General features: G+C 46.7%; 1 protein-coding gene across 1 annotated transcript in view; it reads right to left on the bottom strand.

Annotated features, from left to right (window-relative positions):
* Positions 1-6,655: 6,655 nt before the first annotated feature.
* Positions 6,656-21,160, bottom strand: part of SLIT3 (slit guidance ligand 3) — a 508,252-nt gene continuing 493,747 nt past the window's right edge. Inside the window, exons 33-36 of the mRNA XM_054168241.1 lie at positions 15,952-16,106; positions 13,651-13,936; positions 11,276-11,484; positions 6,656-10,159 (exon numbers count right to left, since the gene is read on the bottom strand). Of these exons, the coding sequence (XP_054024216.1) occupies positions 9,921-10,159; positions 11,276-11,484; positions 13,651-13,936; positions 15,952-16,106 (889 nt within the window). The 3' untranslated portion in view covers positions 6,656-9,920. The remainder of the gene's footprint in view (positions 10,160-11,275; positions 11,485-13,650; positions 13,937-15,951; positions 16,107-21,160) is intronic.

Genomic DNA, 21,160 nt, shown 5'->3' on the forward strand with positions numbered 1-21,160 from the left:
CCGCTGCCGCAGCGCTGCCCCCCGCCCTGTCACAGGGCGGCGCGAGGCGCGCCGGGAGCAGCAGTCCGGCCGGGCGCGCACCGCCGCACTCTGCCTACAGCTCCCGGCGGCCTCGCGCGGCTCACCCCACGGCCCCGCCGCCAATCGGGAGGCGCCACCGTCTGGCGCGGGCGGGCGGGACCGGGGTGGTTCGCGCTGCCTGTGAGCTGCGAGGGGGCGCCGAGGGGACTCGGAGAGAGCTCTGTGTCAGCGCGGCCGGCCCGCTCGTCTTGGTATAGAATTGTTTGGATTGCAAGAGACCTCCAAGATCTTCAAGTGCAACCTTCAACGTAAGATCATAGCCATTAAACTACGTCTGGGAGTGCCGTGTCCACACATTTCTTGGAACAGCTCCAGGGACAGTGACTCCACCACTTCCCTGGGCAGCCTGTTCCCAATGACTGCTTTTTCAGGAAGAAAATTTTTCCTGATCTCCAGCCTAAACCTCCCCTGGCACAATTTCAGAGCATTTCCTCTGTGTGGAATTTCCATCCCTGTGGATGGATCCTGTCCCTCCAGGACACTCAGCTTGGTGCCCTCTACAAGCTTGCTGTGGGTGTCACTGGGGAAGATATTAATATTGGTCCTGGTAGGAACCCTTGAGGGAGAGCACTCCTAACTGGTTTCCACTTCGGCATTGAGCTGGAACTCATTGACTCCAACACTTCTTTTAGCTCTTTTCTTCACCCAGTCTCCCCCCCATAAAGAGCTTGCTAAGCTGTCGGGTGTATGAGAGAAAAATGGGAGCCCCCTGCATTCCATCTGGGAGACACTCAAACAGAGGTAGTGGCGTGTGGTCACTCAACACCACTGATAATGGCACTACCAGCTATGACTGTGGTGAATCCATCCTCTGGCCCATGGGACCCTCCGATGAGCCAGCTTTTGAAGTCATTCATCTCCCAAACCTCCTTCTTACCTCTGCCAGAAGTAAGAACTGAACCCAAGCCTGGCAGCCCGGAGATGCCCTTGGACAGCCACCTCCAGAGCGCCTCTGCTGCCTCAAAGCTTTGCTGTCCACACTCAGCACTTTTGTGCATGATAAGGGAGCCCAGATGCCTCATTTTGTGGTTCTGCATCTGCTTTGAGGATTGCCATTTTGTTGAGTGTGATTTTAAGATTTTTATTCAGCATCTTACATTTTAAAAGCTGTAATTCCTAGGTGGATGCCATGTCTCATTTACCACGTTTCATTTCTGAAGTGTCTGTAGGTGGAAAACTTACTCTGAAGTCTTTTTCACATTTTATAGGAAGTTAAGAGTGCAGAACTTCTGTCTTCCTGTAAGCTGCATGTAAATGTGGAAATACCCATGTGTTAAAGAGGGGAAATTTTGGTGTGGCTTTGGGGTTTTTCACTCCAATGTAGTTTACTACTGAAATTTTAAACACAAGTATTTACATACATATGGGGAATACAAGAATTTAGCTGCTACCTGAAAGTTAACTTGTGCCTGTTCATAAATCTACGCTGTGATTGTAAGGTAGAGTCTTTTAATTTCCTGCCTGTCACTGGACTATGTGGTGTGGAATGTTTTGTGTAAAATGAGCTATCTGGTGTCACACAGACGTCTCTGGTGGGGCTGGGGAAAACAGATCTGCGCTGAGGTTTTTCAGTGCCTGCACTCTGACTACGTATCCTACACACTTTCTAACTCTAGAGGCTATGAAATACCATCCCTGTGAAGTGCCAGTAATAAACATATACATGAAACCCAGAAAACAAAACCCCCTAGTCTATAGCCTGACAGCTGTCCAATTCCTGCTGTCTTGGAACAGGCGGAAAACTTCCTGAGCCAGCCTTTCACTAAGGAAATTAAAACTCTTCTTTCCCAGCCATGCAGATTTGGTGATTGCTTTCCAAGCCTCTGACTTTGGTCAGGGATAAAACCATGTGCATGGGCCTCTTAGGAGCAAATGCTGAATCTGAGTACACTGGGTGCCTACTTTAAGCTAGCAAACCTTCTTAATTCATTTTCTTGTGTAAAAAATGGGGATAAATATAGGGCTCTGTGGTAATTCATGGTCTGAGTGCTGTTCAGTTGAAAACAGTATCAGCAAATCTGAAAGTTCAGTTCAAGCACTGCTTCACAAGAAGGTGAAATGCTGAGAATATTTTGGCGAAGACAGAATATCTGAAAAGAAAAAAGCGCAACAACCAAGCCAAACTCAACTCCTAGGAATCTGGAATCCATCTCAAAGCAGAGGTTTAGCTCAAACTGAGTTTAACCTGGGCCTGTGAGAAGCTCAGAGCCCTCCTTAATTTATGGATCAAGTTGATTCACAGATTACAAGCACTGGTAGCTTGGAGTTACTTGTACTTCAGCAAGCACGCTGCTTTGAAAATCAGAAATAAATTTGAAGGTGAATGCCTGATTTGCTCTATAAATGCATATATGTTTATGTAACCAACTCCACCTGATAGTTGTTAACAAGGTACTGTACAGTGTCTAAGTGCGATGGAACCAGAAGAGGGTTCTTTGGGAATGATACACCAGACAGCAAGGATTTTTGTTTTTAAACCAGTATGACTCAGGATGTTTTGGGGTGAGCTAAACAATGTTTCATTGTTATATTAGAATCTCATTTATTTTTTGGTATAAGCAACTTGATCTGTCTGGATCTTAGTGCCTTAAAGCACTCTACACAGTAAAAAGAAGAAATAAACCCACCACCACTACCCCAACAATTCAGTGAGTGCTTTACCTAAAAAGGAACCAGGGCAGTTTAAGAGATGAAAAATATACTGGTGTGTAATTAAGGAAGCGAAAGCTTCTCTGTAGTTACTGCCTGCTGTGCATGCTCTTATCACATGCTAGGTGAAAGCACGATAACATCTGTTATGTTGCAAAGTCCAAAAGTAAATTACGTTGTGGTGCTGTACTCCTGTAACCTTGCTCTGCATGCAAAGTGTCTGTGGCAGGGCTGACTCATCTGCCTGTCATTAACAACCCTCCTCAGTGGAACACCCTGGCTTCAGTTGCTTGTCACTTCTTTACAAAATTTCAGTCTCCTCAAGTGAAAGTCTCATGTTTACTGTCTGCCTTGTGCTATTTCATCTGCCATATTTTTAAGTTTCAAATGAAACATCTTCCAAGGGTGAGGCTAGGGATGACTAGCCATGTTCTTGGCCAAAGCCTCTTGCCATTTTGCCATGGAAGTGAAATCTGTACCTAAGTTCTGGCATTGTCTCTTTGCAGGAATTCTTCACATGCTGTAGCACAGCATCTGGTCTCAGCACCAGAGACAAGGTGGTGTGGCAGGATAAAGGTGCCAGCACAAGAGCAGCGTATGGCTAGCAGCCTGGAGTGGTGCGAGGTCCAGGTTCACTGTCCTCTGCAGGTGAGGCACAGCAGAAGAGCTGTCTCATTAAGTGCTGCTGGTGGAAAGCTTGCTGGAAAAATGGCCCACTGGGAATGTAGTGATCTGATTTCCTGTGAGCTTTGAGCTGTCCCCTGAGTACAAAAGCCATTGATTGTGTGGGGCTTGTTTAACCTCCCTTCCACTGAGGTAGGATGTGAACTCTTCCTCCTCAGGTGAGACACAACAGTTGTAAAATTGTTTTTACACAAAAGAAATGACCCTTGTGCCACAGGGACAAGAACCATAGACAGTAGGAGAAGGCAGTGCCTTCCCCAGACTACTTTACTTTGAAAGCACAGAGGCCCTGGGAAAGGAGAAGGTCAAGAGATTATGTAAGAACAAGAATCAGAGCTATGCAAGTCTCAGCAACCTCTGCTTGTGCGACTACAAGATGCCCCTGTGCATCATGGAATAAGTTTATGCTTCCTCATCCTAATAAACAGTGTTCATAGCATGTGCTCCGTTATGTGCCTGAGGAGGTCCTTGCTGCCTGTAGGGTTCTGAGGTGCTTGGAGGAACAGCTGTGCTTTCCTGTGTAGACAGGAGGTGTCACAGGCTGCAGGGAGCCTGTGCATAGAGCCCTGATGGGTAATAAACTGTACAGGCCTGCAGGGCTTGCACCTCAGTGAGTGTGAGCAGAGAAACAGCACAATCAGTTATTCCATGAGGTGCTCGCTCCAAAGTAGCAGCAGTATCATCTACAGCAGCCTCCTGGCACTGCTGTCATTACGCTTTCCTGAGGCCGCTACACACACAGGTACCAGTTGCCTCTGTCCTGCTGTGGAGGGTTGTTGGACACTCTCAGGTCTCACACGTGCCATCCCGGGGCTTAGTGGGGTCATCCTTGACTTGCTGGAACGAGTCCAGAGAAGAGCAACAAAGTTGGTGAGGGGTTTGGAACACAAGCCCTACGAGGAGAGGCTGAGGGAGCTGGGGTTGCTTAGCCTGGAGAAGAGGAGACTCAGGGGTGACCTTATTACTCTCTACAACTACCTGAAGGGAGGTTGTAGACAGACGGATGTTGGTCTCTTCTCCCAGGCGGCCAGTACCAGGACAAGAGGACACAGTCTCAGGCTGCGCCAGGGGAGGTTCAGGCTAGATGTTAGGAAAAAGTTCTATACAGAAAGAGTGATTGCCCATTGGAATGGGCTGCCTGGGGAGGTGGTGGAGTCGCCGTCATTGGAGGTTTCCAGGAGAAGACTTGACGGGGTGCTTGGTGCCATGGGTTAGTTGTTTGGGCGGTGTTGGATTGGTTGATGGGTTGGATGCGATGATCTTGAGGGTCTCTTCCAACCTGGTTTATTTTATGTATTCTATTCTATCCTCCTGTGTTTGGTCCCTGAAGACCCCTGAGGTAACTGCGAGGTCCTAACCACAGTGACCCCATGCCAAGTTGCACCTTGTGGGGACACCAGAGGCTCCTTTCCTAGGAACTAGGAAGTTCATGTTATAGGGAAAAAAAAAAAAAGATAAATTACTTTTTACAACTCCCCAGAAAAATCTGTGTGTCACATCTGTGTCACATCTATGTCACATATGCTGCTATGAGGATTGGCTTGTCTAGTTTGGAGAGAAAGAGGCTAAAGGTAGACCTCTTTGCTCTCTATAGCTTCATAGATTCATAAATTCATAGAATGGTTTGGGCTGGAAGATCATCTTATAGATCTTAAAACCTTTAAGAATCATCTAGTTCCAACCCCCTTCCATGGGCAGGGACACCTCCCACCACCCCAGGTTGCTCAAGGCCTCATCCAACCTGGTCTTGAACACCTCCAGGGAGGAGACATCCACAACCTCCCTGGGCAACCTGTTCCAGTGTTTCACCACTCCTCATCCTGATGAAGGGATGTGGAGAGGGAGGTGCTGAACTCTTCTCGGTGGGATTCGGTGACAGATGTGTGGGAATGGTTGAGAGCTGTGCTGGACTTTGTGAAGCATTTCCTTATCCAGAGGGTGGTGAGACCAGGCTTCCTGGAGAGGTGACTGTCAGTGTGGAATAGGAAGTTGGATAAGGCCCTTAACAACATGCTGCTTGAGCTCGGTCAGTCTGGATTGCTCAGCGGTTGGACTAGATGGTGACTCTAGGACCTCTCCAACTGAAATCCTCCATCGGCCCAGCTCAGCCGTTGAGCTGAGCTGGTTGGGCCGGGCCCTGCGGTGCCACCTGCTGGCGGATCCCGCGCAGCGCGGCATCCTGGCTGGGGCGGGTCTGGAGTTGTGCGGGTGGATTTGGCTGTGGGGGTGGAGAGGTATCATTGGAAGGCGATTCATAGAAGAGGTCACAGAGACCAGAAGTGTCAAGCCCCGCAAAGAACACCACAAAACCCGCAGCCAAACACCTTGAACGCAGCAGCACCATCGATCCATTATCCAAGAAAGCTAAAAGGACGTGTGAGAGTGCCTCGGCACTGCTTGCCTCAGACCAATGGCTGCAAAGCAATACCTAGAGCGCTGCAAACAGAAGTAACCTAGAGCATTTTACTTCTGGGTGCAGCTGCTCTAGTGCTCACCGAGGAACCTGTGCGCTGCAGAGCCGAGAGCAATACAAATAACTGTTGCACAAACCAATTACTTCATCCAGAACCTAGAAATTTTTGAAGAGTTCCTGCTAGCTTTAATAGTGGTCTCAGCTGCGTTTGCTTTAGGTGAAAAGCTCCCATCTGCTACAATTACATAATTAACCTTCGTAGTTCAGGCTTAATGATGCTCATTAGGGTTGAGTGTTTTTGCTGGCTGAGTGCTGTGGCTAGTTTTGCACGGCATGGAAAAGGCAACTCTGCGGGCCATAGTTTGAAGCATGATTAGCAATATAAGAGTGTTACACAGGGACAGGGGTGAGGGGAGGCTGAGGACTGGGTGGGAGCTTGGTTTTACTCTGTGCTGAGGCTGGAATGCAGTGAGCAGAAGAAATCTGTTATATCTGGATCACTAATAGTAATCAGCTGCAGAGGTGTGCTGGTAAATCTGGAATACACGTGTGTATGTGTGTCAGGACATCACAAGATCCCTGTCATCCACTCTTGGCTGTGTGGCTTCCATTTCCTCAGGCAGCTCTCCTCTGACCCCAATCCCAGTATTTCTTCATTTATTCTGTTATTAGCTCAGGAGTACATTTTTGCTGCAGACCTTTCTCAAAGACTTAGGAGAAAAAAAAAAGGAAGGGAAAAAAAAAAAAAAAGGAAAACAAGCAGCAAATAAAGAATTTAAATGAATTTTATTGAAGAATATGTCCAGGCTCAAAACCTGTCTGGCTTAATTCATCTCTGTGTGTAAGCCACCTAAGAGATGAAGCTGTGATGCCATAACATAAACATTTACCTACCGTCACTTTCTGACTAGGTTTGTCCAAGAGGAACATGTGCAGTTTCCCCATCATTTTCTGTAGGCTACCCCATGTGCTCCAAAAGGCCAGACACAACACCTCAAACACACAGAGAAATAATCTCACCACAAGGCATGTTACAGTCTTCCAGAACCCAACAATTTATTTAAACTTACATCACAATGAGAATCTATTAATAAAATACATCAGTTCACACCAGTCTGCATTGCCATTTCTTAGGGATACACAGCTTTCTTCACTTTATATTAAAACTTTATAGAGGTAAAAACTACTGCATTGTACCCACAGTTCTCCAAATCTAGTGTAACACTGGGCAGGTTACAGAGGAACTTTGGGAGCTAATTACGCTTCAGTAAACCTCACATTTTTGGCACATCTGAATGCTTTTCATTTTCTTCTTAACATAAAATACTTCTATAGCAAGTCAGAGACTCATTGACACAAAGCATCACTATCCAATGGCAAGTGCTGCCTAAAAGCATACAAATATGGCATAATTTGGTTACAAAATAGACACTCTTAGTTCTTTATCTCAGCATTTAATGTTGAAGTGCTGTGACCAAAAGGGGCCAGGAACAGGACCAGCTTTGCTGGGTTGTTGCTGGTCACTTTGCTGAAAGGCTTAGCTTCAGTAAATCCCAGAGTGATGTGGTAACAAGAGGTTGATGGCTTTTGCCTTGCCAGTCAAGGTCATTCCTTTTAAAGCACCCTCCCACAGGTGCAAAGCCATGAGTAAATGTCAGTATCTGCCCTGCTGCTCAAGGGATGCAGTGAACACAATTCTGGGTAGCGTTCAGGAGGGGGCCTTGGCAGTGCAGTGGCTACAAATCATGCAGTAGAACACAGGGAAGGCTTGTAAGCCACTTCTCAGCCTGTATTTCTTCTGCCTTGCATCACAGCAGATGCTTCTTCAGCAAACTAAGGTGTTTGAAGTGGGCATGAAACATTAATGGTAGTGGTGTGCCAGGCACATATTTGCACAAGGGGCTGCATTTACATGGATCTTCAAAACCTGTAGGTGTGGGTTTGGCTGTTTTTTGTTGTATACCACAAACTCCAGCTGCTGTGAGCTTCTGATGGTATATTTAAAATAACAGCCCATAGTACTTGCAGCCAGGGCTAGTTTTCCCTTGGCTCTTGAGCTGCCCTGTTTCAGTCAGAGTTTGGCACATTAACTCGTGATTGGTTTATGTTCTACTGACTGCAGGCTCCACAGAGTGACACTTTGTGAGACTGCTGTTACATAGGTTATGTCCTTTCTGTTCAAGGTGCTCTGGTAATAACAAAGAAATATACACAAACTGCTGCTGTTCAGGGGAGAGCGATGGGGCAGAATGCTACACAGGTCAGAGCCTCCTGGTTTCACGATAGCTAATGGTCACTTCAATGGAAATAAACATTGGTACTTGTCATGGCAGGGCCGCATTCTTCCCAAAGCCCCAGTCAAACAAAAGCCTTGGTTTTTTGATTCACCTTTGCTACCCATCCTTTGCTGAAGCCCCTGATCTGAAATCTTTCTGGTGAGACCAGTGAGCATTCCCATAAGGGACCTGCGGCTGTTAGGAATCATTTCTGACTTTGCCTCTCCTAGAGAAGGAGAAGAAAGGATGGTAATACTTGCTATATTATTACAGAAAGAAAGAAATTATACTAATAATTGAACAGTTGTTGATGGGGATGTTGGAAGCTTACAGTAAGAGAAACTTCAAGGTACCCACATACTTGCTGACCCTGAAAGGTATCCCTGCCAAAAGCCCTCCAAAATTCAAACTCACTGTTGTCTCACATTCACAGTGAGAACTTATCCCTGCATTGATTTCCATTTCCTATTCAGCATTTGCTCTGAACACAGCTAAAGTTAATAGGAGTCCTTTGGGAGATGCAAGTGCAGGACAACAAGCAGTGCAGAAGGAAAAGCTTTGGCTGTGTTGGTTGGGCTGCACCAAATGCAGGATAGGACAGTGCTGTGATGTCCCTCCTTGTGCAGAGAAGAGAGTGCTGCTAAGGTGGACAAGTGTTGGCTGAATACCTTCACATGGACATAGTGCAACTTCTGCTCATTAAAAAAGCTGTAGAAAAGTGGCCAGCTGCTCAGTACCAGAGCATGGACTAAGAGGCAGCTGCAGCCCACCTTACACCCATGGCTCATGACAGTGAGAGTAAAAGCCAGACTGTTGCAGGAGTGTTCTGGCATCTGCAGTATTTTTATTCTCTTTACAACCTTTGCAAGTTAAAGTGTCAAGGCGTGACAAACTATGTAGCAGTGCATTCCTTAGACTTTGTATACAAAAAAGGGCTCGAGGCTGGGGGCAAGAAGGCACAAACTTGGGAAATAACATAGCTGAGTAGTTTACACAAAAGTACTATGTCATTTATTAGGCATTACTTAGCACTTGTTTCACATTTTGCCACCAAATTTCCCGAAGCAACATACGTTTCCCTACTTCCTTTCCCTTTGTTGCCTTTTGGATAAAGCTGCCTGTGCTCTATAGATACAGTTGCTGAAGAATACAATGTGAACACGGATAAACACAACGTGCATGGCAAAAGATGCATTCTAGTATTACAAGAGTCAAAGAGCGTAGTCAGCCTCCAGCTGCAGCAGTGCCAGCGTGCTGCAGGGAACCAGTTCCAGAGCAGGAGCAAACCTGTGGTGGCAGCGTCAGGCAGGGTGAGGGACCGAGGGGAGGCCTTCTCAGGTGTCCGAGCGGGCAAGATGGTGTCGGTCACGGGGATCTGCTCTTCTGGGAGGCCCACCCACAGCCTCGGAGAGCTCTTCAGCCCGTCTCAGTTCTGCAGCATGTCCTTGGAACAGCTTTATGTTTGTTCTTTGTGCACACATGTAAAGTCACCCTCACATTGCTCTGTTAGGCTATGTTTTCTTTACATATATATTTTTTTTTTAACTTTTAATTTTTGATTTTTTTTTCTTACAACTGTTAAAAAAGTTTCATGGTAAAAATAACTCACTATATGATACATATACCCAAAGTGGTGCGATACTTTATATAATAAAAGATGAAAATAGTCACTTTCCATAATAAAAATAAGTTCTATTTTTTGTTTATTTTACAATATACTTAATAATTCTTTTCTTCTTCTTCACTCTGAAAGTAAATAGGTCCCATTTTGATAGCGCTTCTGAGTTGATTAAAGTGGCAAGAGACTGGGGGATGGCTTATAAGCATTTTGAGCAGCCACATTCCACATGTCTCTCCAGTTCCTCCGTGAAGGTGGAGCCATCCACACACTGGAAGAAGTATTTCCGCCTCTTGCTCCGCAGAGGGACGCAGCACTGCCCATTGCTGCAGCTGCCGCGGCATTCCAGGCGGGGCACTTTGGAGGCAGTGGCACATGAGGTGTAGCCCTGCTGCTTACGGACTACTTCTCGGATTATCTCTCCTTGGCAGAGATTCTCTGGTACGACAATGGAGACGAGAAGGAAACAAAACAAAAAAGCGGGTCACTTTTTTTGCCAGATATGCCCCAAAGACCAGCAAGCTGCCCTGCACTTGTATTGACACTGAAGGCAAGCAGATGGTATGAGAAGAACTGTAATCTTTTACTGCTTTGTACCTGCCATCAAAACAGAGCTCATGTTACACAAATGTGTAATCTGCAGCACAAGGCAGGGGCTAGGCAGGCCTGCTGGCTTTGATCAGCAGTTCTGAATGTACTCTGAATGGATACTGAGTGTTGAATCCTGCAACACTCCTGCAAAATAGGAATTAGTTTTACTATGCCTGCTTCTCAGGATCAAAGGTCAGCCTGCTCTGCATGACATTAGCAAGATGGGATACCTGAAAAGGTCTGTGGTGTTCTGAAGTCACTTTACAGCAGCCAGATAGTTTTGATGAGGCTGTGTAGAGGTTGGAAAGTCTGTGGTTCATTCACAGGAAAGGCACAACCTAAATGAAACTAAAACAGGCCATGTCTTTCCTTATGTACAGGAACATAACTAGGCAGAAAGGATAAAGTTACAACTCACTGAGTTTCTAGTGAGTCTTTTCAGGTCAGGGCAGAAAAATTGGGCCTCCTCCCTATCAGGACACCCTAGCATGATTTTTGGGATTCCCCAGGAAACTTAGCTGCATCAGAGGGAACAAGCTGAGGATATTCACTGCCACTTCAGATGATCAGTACCTCCTGCCTTCCAGTTCCTGCTCATGTCATCTGCAGAAGCCCATGGTATGTGGAATAAGACCTCCTTTCCCAGCACTGCCATTAACTGATCACTGCTTACTGAGGGTAAGCCTCACAACCACCTTTCATTTAAACATCCCATCTGAATCCTGAGAGCAGCAAAACTTGAGGATTCAGGAGACTGAGAATAAAGCTCATTGCTACAGATGTCCCCCTTTCTGTTTGTTGGATAGCAGCTAGATAGCTGTTATGTGGTTCCTTTCTCCCTGTATTGCCCTGCAGAGCCTGACTCAGCCTTATCTTCTCCTCTTTGCCATTTACCCCCAAATGTAGGCGAGAGAACAAGAAAGGTGCACAGCAGAGCTGCAGCAGCCTGGTGCCAAAGCATACCTCTGTCACAGTGTTCTCCACCATAGCTGGGGTCGCACTCACAGTAGGGTTCCCCGTGCTCAGAAATCTTGCACTGCCCATGGTTGCACTTCAGAATCCTGCAGAGATTTGAGGAGTTGTTCTTCTTGTCACAGTATATGCCTGTGTAGCCCTCCATGCACTTACAGGTGTAAGCAACATTGGCTGCCACACACTTGCCATGCAGACACCTGGAGAAAGAGAAGCGTTTAGAGCTGCCCTGTGTAAGATATGAAAGTTCCTTTTCCCAGGGACATTTGGTTTTGGCATTTTTGCCCACTTAATTCCAGGATACTAATCCAAAACCAGCAGTTCTCTGTCAAACACTCTGCAGAAACTGTGAATTTTCAGTGAATACTGGACAGTGTTCAGAAAATATATTTAGAATTTGTGATCCTAACTGATTGCTTTGAAAAACATCAGGCTCCTCTGAGAGAAAGGACCAATGCTTGGCATCCATACAAGACAGCTCCCATTTACAGCAGCAGCACGTGGGACTAAGTGCCAACGATCAAGCTGCATGGCCAGGCTTCCTTAGCAGCATTACTCTACAAATAATACCAGGTGATGAAAACCAATGTGATACGTGGAGGTGATTAAGGAGAAGCTATGCACAGATGTACTGACAGGCAGTTGTAGTCAAAGGGCTCCGTGACTCATGTGGTTTGCAGTGAGCTTTGGTATTTCTTGAGGAATAGCACAGGGAGGGGTGTTGATCCTTAACTTTTTATCTGACACCATCCCCAGTGTTGGGACAGGGACAGACTTAGTGGACTGAGGACAGAGGAGAAAGCCAAGGACAAACTACTCAGGGCTTGTAAGCCTTTGCAATATCAGGTCCTGGTCCTACTTAACATTACCCCATGTCTTTATCTTATTTATTTTGTTTCTGATACCTCAAAATTGTTCTCTGCTTGAGTCCTTGTGCATTTCACTTATAAGCTTTGGACTAAAAAGTGCAAATAATAAAAGCAGTTTGAGCCAGGCCAAAAACATGCAAAATGCTGTAATAAAGGGAGTCAGAATCTACACAAAAGCAGTTATGTTCTGCCCTACTAACCCAGGATATGCTTGGATAGCAACTTTTGTTACCATCAACTGCCTGATTTTTACACTTGCATTTCCTCACAGATATGAATCTGTGACTGCTGGAGCAGATACCTGCCAGCAGGGCACCAAACTCCCCTGGCCACAAAGGACTTGGCTTTGAAGAGACAACTCCAAAAGGCTGATGTGATTTAGTGAAAGGTGGAGGAGTATGCAAGCAGTAAAATACAGCTTACTTTCCTTAGCAAGGGGGTTGTGTGACAGACTGCATCACCCTTCTTGGATTATGACAGAAACAATCGCTGGGCATGGAAACATCTAGAACTCTCCTATTTATCTCTGTACAACCATGACAGCTTCACGCTGATGTTGGAAATTCAATGAAACATTTGGGTCTCCAAATGTTTCTTCACTTGGGTCTTCATGCCTTTGGTCTGTAAACCGTTAGTTGCTTCTCGACACCTTCCAGGGTTCAGCACTTTCCAGAATTAGACCCAGAAGCAAGCGTGCCAGTTAAATTTCTGCCCTTAAGAAAGCGATTATCCTTCATGTCAATTTACTTGTCAAAAGGACGTGCTTGTGGAAAGTGCCTTCCACAGACTGTGCAACCAAAGCAGCTTCTAACTATCAAAGTACTTCCATCTGCTTATGAAAGCCCACTGAACTATGCAGACCGCTGATCTGCCTGGCCTCTTCCCTTGAGCACTTGCTGTAAGCAAGTTATTCATCCAGTGCCCCTGATGGAGATGTGGTTATTGAGGCTTTGAACTGTGCTCCCTTTGCATGCAACTGTGTCCTAGCCTTTACAATTGTCCTTTGAAAGGGGTGTTTCAGAGCATAGTGTGTACGTCAGCTGTTTGGGAAATCTGAAACTCTTCACGCTGGAGGGTGTAATGCTCTTCACGGGTTTACTCTGAATACTGGGTCCAATGCTGCTGTGAATGTATCTCTCAATTGTGTACTTCCTGCTCACAGGTAGCTCTCCTCTGGGTAAGTGCTCACCTCTTCAGAGGTAAGCCATCCCTGTCAGCAGGAGCGTTCTGATTGTAATGTGCAGTTCCAGTCAAAGGTATGACCTGCAGCATTAAACCTTAGCTCCTCCAGGACAAAAAGCCCTCTTGAGAGTGAGCAACATCAGAACAAGAAGTGGAAACTGAGAGCTGCCATGGATACTGATTCACAACTGTCAGTAACTTTTGTGGGAACCCAGCACCTCCAAAAATAGTCAGATGTGGTTTTACAAGAAGAAACGTGAAATATACATTAGCCATAAAGCTTCTGCCCTCCCATAAGCATTTGTTTGAGCTTACTTGTGGTTAAGACACGGGTCTCCAGCTTCCTGGTCACACAGGGGGCCTGTCCAACCTGGGTGACATTCACAAACCACACTTGTTTTCTCGAGGGACCGGCAGATACCATGCTTGCAGATGTTACAGGACTTGCAGCCAGGAAGGACTCCTATTGACTGCTGTGGTAAATCCTTGAAATCCTGCAGCTCATTATTGATGCGGACATCATGAATACATCCATGAAAACCATTTGGTGTCTTATCTGCACCCTGGCGCAGTGAAGATAACCCAGTAGAGGTCGGGATCCCTTCAGATATGAATGAAAAGGGAGGGTTACTCATAGGTACAAAGACAGCAAATAAATTATAGTTGCTAACATTTCTTTTGTCACAGGCCCTTTAAAGAATCAGTTTGCATAGGACCTCTGTAAGGTAGCACAGGCTCATTGCCCTCTTTCTCGAAGTGGAACGAAACAAAAATGAACTCACTCGCCCAAGCTTATGTAAGAAGTATAGGACTAAAAGAAAGAAAAATAACCCACCCATTTTTTTTGGTCAGTGGCCATATGTTCTTGCCCTTAGCTAATGCTCCTTCTGTCTCTAGGTTAATAGCAATTATCCTTCTGGAAGGTTTAAGAGTATCTTTATTTGCCAGCAGGTAGCTACCACCCCTGGGATACAGCAAAATAGTCATGCATGACCAGACCACAGTATTAAGGCAGGGAGCAGTACGAGTGCCCCCCAACTCTAGGTACAGGTGAAAGCACTTTAGGAAGCCAGTCTTTGTGGTGAATAACCTCCATCTTTTCCAAGTGCTTAGAGAAGCTCACTCAGATGGCCAGCAGATTCTTTTGGATGTTATTCCATCCCCACTATCACCCACTTGGGCCATAGAGCTGCATTAGCATAGGCAAGTGCTTTTGTCTTCAACTGTGTAGGGCCTCAGAATTTGCTGTCCATAAGTAACTCTGTTGCTACAGATGGCCTTAAAACAAATCCAGCATCGTTCTCTGTGTGTTAGGAGGAAAGTTGCTAGACCAGGTGATGTGGTTGGAGGGATGGACAAAACTGTGGGCATGTGGAGGCTGGGGTCTGTCTTGAAGCTTGGTGCAGGTCAGGTACAGTTGCTCTAGGTAATGTAACCAATCCCTTTAACTGACCAGTCTGCAGAGGAAGGGCAGCTGGTATCCATGGGAATGCTACACAGAGAGAGGTAACACATGCAGAACAGTGAGGGTTTAGAAAGATGCAAGATTACTTTTAATGGGTAATAAAAAAGTCTCCACTGAGCCCACTGGCTTCTGCTATCAAATCATCCTCCATTTAGGGTCTCAGATTTGTCCTGTGAATGCATTTTTTTTTTTACCTTTTGAGAATTAGCATTGATCCACAACACTCACCCATTAACAAAACTTTTCCATGTGACTGCTTCCTGAGTTCCCTGAGTATAAATTGCTGTAGGGTTGGTATCTTTTATGTTGTGCTAGAGGGAGAAATTGTGATGGCCTCACCAGCAGATTCTCTTTGATGCATAATGCTCTTTAATAGCCTGTGACATTCTTAATAGGAGCCAATTACAAAAGTTCAGCTCTGCACAAAGCAAGATTAGCCACTTTTCTGATTTACAAGGGCAATATTCAGGGCTCCTTTACAAAAGTGCTATTAAAGGGAATTATTTACAAAATGCTTGACCAGCACTAAGGGAAATTGGTAAGTGTTTGTACTATTGGCTTCAATGATCCTATTAGAAAAAAGCCAGAAGACTTTCTGAGTCTATTATTGTTCTGCTGACTTTTGTATTTAAAACAGGCTGGCTAAAAATTCAAGAACTCTATGTTACCAGAAGGGAGAGATTCAACATCCAGTCCTGAATATTGCTGGGGGTGCTTCTGGTGAAAACAAATCAACTGGGCAGTGCACAGTCTTGATTCTGTCTCTTGCATCCAGACACCGAATCGGTGAGATACTCATTATTCTTCAACCACAACATCTTGGGGCCAGCCAGTTCCCAACACTTCAGAAATGACAAAATGATTGTTCCTGCTGTAGCTAACAGAAAATGCCTGTGCTGTGCAGGGGTTAACTTCCCTGGTCTGGTGTGTGATCTTGTGCTGGTTGTGTGGTAGGATGCTAGTGGGCAATGAAGCAGAACAGCAGATGTGTGGCTTCCAGGCTGTTTGGGGAAGCAACCACTGGCAGAGGGGAACAGCAAACTGCTAGTCCCCTGTGTCACCCACCCCTGACAGTCCTCTCCGTAGGATGGAGCTGATTTTCTTCTGAGAAGACATAGTAAAATTTCCAAGTCCAGAGCAAGTCACTTTACCTCCAATGTAGAGGGGTGTGTTGAGGTTGGCAGAAGACTGTTTCTGGAGTTTCCCTAGACTCTTGGGAGTCCCCTTGTCCACTACCAGGTTTAGAGTTTGATTCAGCATCACCAGTTCCACACTATGGAACTGCCCATCATTTACTGTTTCCACACTGCAAGTAAAAGAAAAAGAGAGCATTAGAAAATTACATTAACAATGAACAGCCTCTGCTCCTGTGACACCGTGTCCTGCTAACACTTTACAAGGCACAGCTCCCACTCCGTGCTCTTTACGGTCACCATGTTCTCAACATTTCCTTAGCATCAGCCTCCGAGGTACAAATATAAACCCTGCTGATGCCTGTGCTGGCAGTACCCACACATACATAACTCTGGAGAAGACAGCTAATCAGGACAGTAGATCCTGTAGGTGTGTTTCCCAGGGCAGAAAAGCAGGGGTATAGCTATGTAGTATCTCAGGTTTTGTGAGAAAAGGACTGAAGCTCGCCTATTCTGTGCTGTCAGCCACAGCCTACTGCCCCTCTGGCACACTGCTTGACACCTTGTTGCAAGCTTGGGCAAGAGGTAGCGGGGCCTTCTGAAATCAGCATTTCTTCACAGCAGAAGTATCTTATAACTACAAGATACTGCCCATGGACAGGCTGTTTCTTAAAGCCAGAGAAGGAATTCAAGAGCTTGTGGCTTGTATTTGACCAGAGTACTTTGCTCAGTACATACAGTCCTGCCCGAAAACAAACAAATTGCCATTCCTCTTGGAGAAACATTTAGGTGCAAACTGAGGCTTGAGAATAAGACAACAGGAATTGTGGGGTGGGGGACAAGATAATTTTATTGCTCAGTTTTTTTTTAACACTGATTTTTCAAATGCCTGAAGCCTCCAGTGAGATAACAACAGCTCTTTGCTGGCCTGCTCCACATACAATCTTCACCTTCACTTCAGTGTCCCAGAAATGACAAGGTGCAGTGACACAATTCAACTTGCCTCACGCTACCACTTTTTTATTTTCAGGGCAGTTTCAGCTCTAAAGCCTTTCTGCTGCATGTTGAAATTCTCTAAAACAACCTGGTAACTTCACTTCTCAAAGCAGATGTTGAGCAAAGAGAGTTTCAGATTAGGCTGGTAGTTATAGACATGATGGTACTTTTGCAGTGCTGTAGATATAAATAAATGGTGCAGCCTCTGCTCCATATGCATGCAAACACCAGAGTATAATGAGGGTCTAATAGCAGTAGCGGTTACAGCCAAAATTAGACTGTGGGCTATGTAAACTGCCCACGTGCGGAGTATTGCCAGCACCTCTCAAGCTTGGCCTCCAAGCACCCTCTTCAAATTCCTGCCAGCAGGCTCATTAGCTGAGTGGTGATTCTGTTGCACATGGATAAAGACAGAAAACACCAACTGTGGGCCGTAGGCATGCTGAGATACTGCTTAGCCAAGAACCTGGATTTGGGATTGCTGCACAAGTGGTAAATGCCACATTAAAATGTAAAAGCTTAGTTGTAAGAATGAGTTTCTGCTCATTCAGATGGCCCATCAGCTCAGCATCCTCTCTCAGCAAGTTACCAAGTCACGGGTCAGGTGTTTTGTAAAGCTGCAGTGTAGATCTCTCTGTTCTATTGACTCCGGTTTTCTTCACTATCAGTGGAGAAGAGCAGGCACACTTCAGGAGTGACTCATCTCTAAGGATGAATCACATTTTAGATGTGTCCACCTCCCAATGTAGAAGACACACTGCCCATTTTTAGGCCCACTCCTGCATAACTGATGTGTAAGGAAATGGCACCTCAACTTCAGAAACAAATTACATGACTTGGAAATGACCAGAATTCAGTTGTTTTTGGAAACAACCTGACACAACAATTACACATAAGCAATGTGTCGTAGTTTGGGCTGGGTGCCCTCTGCTACAGGGGTGTTTCTTGTGTCCAGAAGTCCATCCCAGTGGATGGATGCAGGAAATTAGGTATTTCTACCATAATCCCTTGCGCCACTATAAAATTTGCAGTGGGGTCTGGCACTTCCTCTTTCCTTCCCTCTCCGAGACTTGGTAACTGGGGGAGAGATCTCCCGGCCATGGGCCTGATTGGGCCCAAGGCCACTGGGGGATGGGCAGTCTCAGATCTGGCCAGCTGAGACCAGCCTAATAGTAGCAGGGGGGGAAAGAGGAGCCCTGGGGGTTTTGGGTGCACCCTCAGGTGGGGTTTGGGGTCTTTTCTGGGTTTACTTTGGTTTCTTTCTTGTCACTATGTTTTCTTTTGTGCACACTCGCTGTTCTCTATTTAAACTCTCCACTACTTTTGCAATCAGTTTCTCTGAGTCGTTATTTCTGCGCGTGGTGGGGAGGGGGTCTGCCCCAACCCATTACACAATGTTAGGCAGAAAGTTAGCAAAGTTAGCACTGCAGGTGTTTCTGAGGATGTGATTGTTGAAGTGTGCACCACTGTTTGAGAGTGCAGCTATTGTGCCTCTACAGTACTGCTGTAGTACTGCTGTACTACAGTACTCCACAGGTTTTTGGGATGAATCAGGAACACAGTTGTCTTTAAAAGTTTACATAAGATTAGAGAGTTATAAGATGACAGCAGTATATAAGCAGTTTTAGTTTTAGTGCCTGAGGTATGCACCATGGTGGTGGTGGTGGGGGAGTTTTTGCTGCAGAACAGCTCCCAGGAAAGCTCTGCTGGCTGAACTTTGGGGGAAAAGCAGCTGGGCTGTGGTTGCTGTCCATGCTCTGCATGATGAGGGAGCTCCAGGGAGCCAAGTCACAGGAACCTGGAGCTGACAGTACTGTCTGAAGTGTTTTTAAGTAAAATAGTTAAGGCTTGATATTGCATAAAAATCCAGATCCATCTCATCAAGCAGACAGTCTGGCTCAAACTACAGTTGTATCAGGGCCAATGCAAGTGCAGTGAGTTGTGTGGGTCAGGATGAGAGGCTGAGGACTTACGCTAGGCTCATTACCCAATGTGATGTAGTGCCTGCACCTTGGGAAAGCAAGCCTGTTGTCACTGTACCCCTGTCTACTGTACTGGGGCCCGCACAGAGAGCAAACTACTTCATGCATTGGGAACTCCAAGAAGTTTGAGAACAACTGGCCCAAACTTTCTGTTTAGATATTCCTGCATTCTGCTAAGTATCTGCCACAGTACAAGAAACAGCTGTGTTACAGGAATGCACCGACCGGGTGATCCCTGTATGTTCCCGGCACGTCCAACTGTTGTGTCGCAATGCTCAATCCATAGGGGCACGGCACTCAGGCTCCCAGCTGAAAGGTGCAAGATAAATGCAGATGTGTGTTTGTCATTGTTAGCCTATGAAAAGTGCCAACATAAGGAAGAAGCTCAGCCAACCCCCCTCGGCTCTGAGAGCTGAATGAGGAGGAGGTGGGATAGATGGATGGCTGTATGACAGGGAACTCTTCCCTGGCGGGATCAATATTTGAAGCTATGGCACAAAGCTGCATAATTATCAGAAGGCCAAGCTACGACCATTTGTCAGAGGACACCGTTATCGCATCTGGCAGGGCTGGTTCTTCCCCAGGCCAGGATTTCAGAGGCATCAATCACCTACTCCTCCACAGTGTGTACTTTTTCAGATTATGCCTTGGCTAACAGGCAAACACAAGTCTGCATGTCCTGGCAATGGAAGCAACCCCACATGGTGTTCACACCTTGCAGCACACAGAGGTCCCCCCACTGCAGGAGTGGTCCCTGTCTGTAGGTACATTGGATGAGCATTACTCAGTCCTGACTCTCTCACTTTTTAACTCCGGATGAAAATAATCTGTGCCTGGACTTTGACAAAGTAACTCTTTGTGACAAAGTAATTCAGTGCCATCACCCAGCAGCAAAGTTTTGCACAGCAGATAAAGTCAAAACAGGCAAAGTGCTTATGTGCCTTTTGAGAAGATGCAAACATGTGATAGAAAGGATGAATGTGGACAGCCAGGATTGCAGAAGTCCCCAGCCAGGAGATGCTTGTGTTAAAGCACACTTAACTGCTGTTGCTGACAGACATTCAGATGCCTTTGGATTTTGAAAGAGAGATGGAAACAACATTGGGGGCGAAACCAGTGGTGAGAGAAATGCTGCATGAACTCTCCTCAGTGCTTATGTAGTGGGGCCTTTAGGAGACTCCACAATCATCTGAGACAGTTGGAGACAGTGGCTTGGCTGGAGATGAAGGGAAGAAAGCCACAGACGCTGAACAGTGCATCACAGTGCAGCACAAACTTGCTGTGCTTGGCTTTTTTTAGAGGGGCCCCTTCTTGACCCAGCTCCCTTCGAGGGTTTATTAAAATCTTAATTGAAGTCTTATTGTGCATCAGGTAACTTTGCAGAGCTCTTCCTCCTGCAGCAGAGCTCCTCCTGCTGCAGCGTGCGAACACCTGCCTCCGAGTCAGGGCTTATTGTGTCTCACCGGCGCTCCGGGTACAGGGCTGCCGGCGTTAACTTGCGGGGCTGAGACCAGCAGGACGTGGCGAGGGCGAGCTGCGGACAGGGCCGGTGCGGGGAGACACCGAGAGCTGCAGGGCGAGCGCCGGGCGGCTGCGGGTGACACCTCGGGCGGAGGGCGCGGCGGTGACCAGCAGGGGGCGCTGCAGCACCGCGGACGGGGTCGGGTTGTCGGTGCCGGCGCGGCAGGTCAGGCTTCGCCTCTGCCTCCGCCCCCGGGGTTCCCGGAGCTCCAGCCGGCAGCCGGCCTCTGCGCACCCCAGGGAGGGGAACGGCCGCAAGTGCAGTTTGTGTGGCTCCCTGCTCGGCATTTCCCCCGTCAGGCCCTGGACAGCTGAGGTGATATTCCCCGGGCCTGTGGCGAAGGGTTTCGTGCTTTACGGTTAAACGGCAGCGGTGTGTGTAAGCAAAGCGCGGGCGAGGGGACAGCGACTGGCGGAATCAAGCTAAGCCAACTACCTTTCCTGGCGGCACCCAGACCGGGTCCCGGCTTCAGATCTGCCCAAGCGCTGGGGAGGGCACAGGCAGCCATGGATCATCAGCCGGCTCCCAGCTGCAGTGCTTGGCGCCACCACCTCTGGCAGTTACACGGCGCTCAAGAGATTCTTGTTGAAAAAGGGAGGACTTGGGTTTGAAGAGTAAACACTTTAAGTGTAAGCAAGGATTTTCAGGAATTGAATAACTAAAGCTTGCTAAAAGTAAGCAGTAAAAGGAATCAAAAGATCCATTTTGTGTAACACAAATATTCTCC

This window comes from Dryobates pubescens, chromosome 16 (assembly GCF_014839835.1).
Source record: "Dryobates pubescens isolate bDryPub1 chromosome 16, bDryPub1.pri, whole genome shotgun sequence".
Classification (NCBI taxonomy): Eukaryota; Metazoa; Chordata; class Aves; order Piciformes; family Picidae; genus Dryobates; species Dryobates pubescens.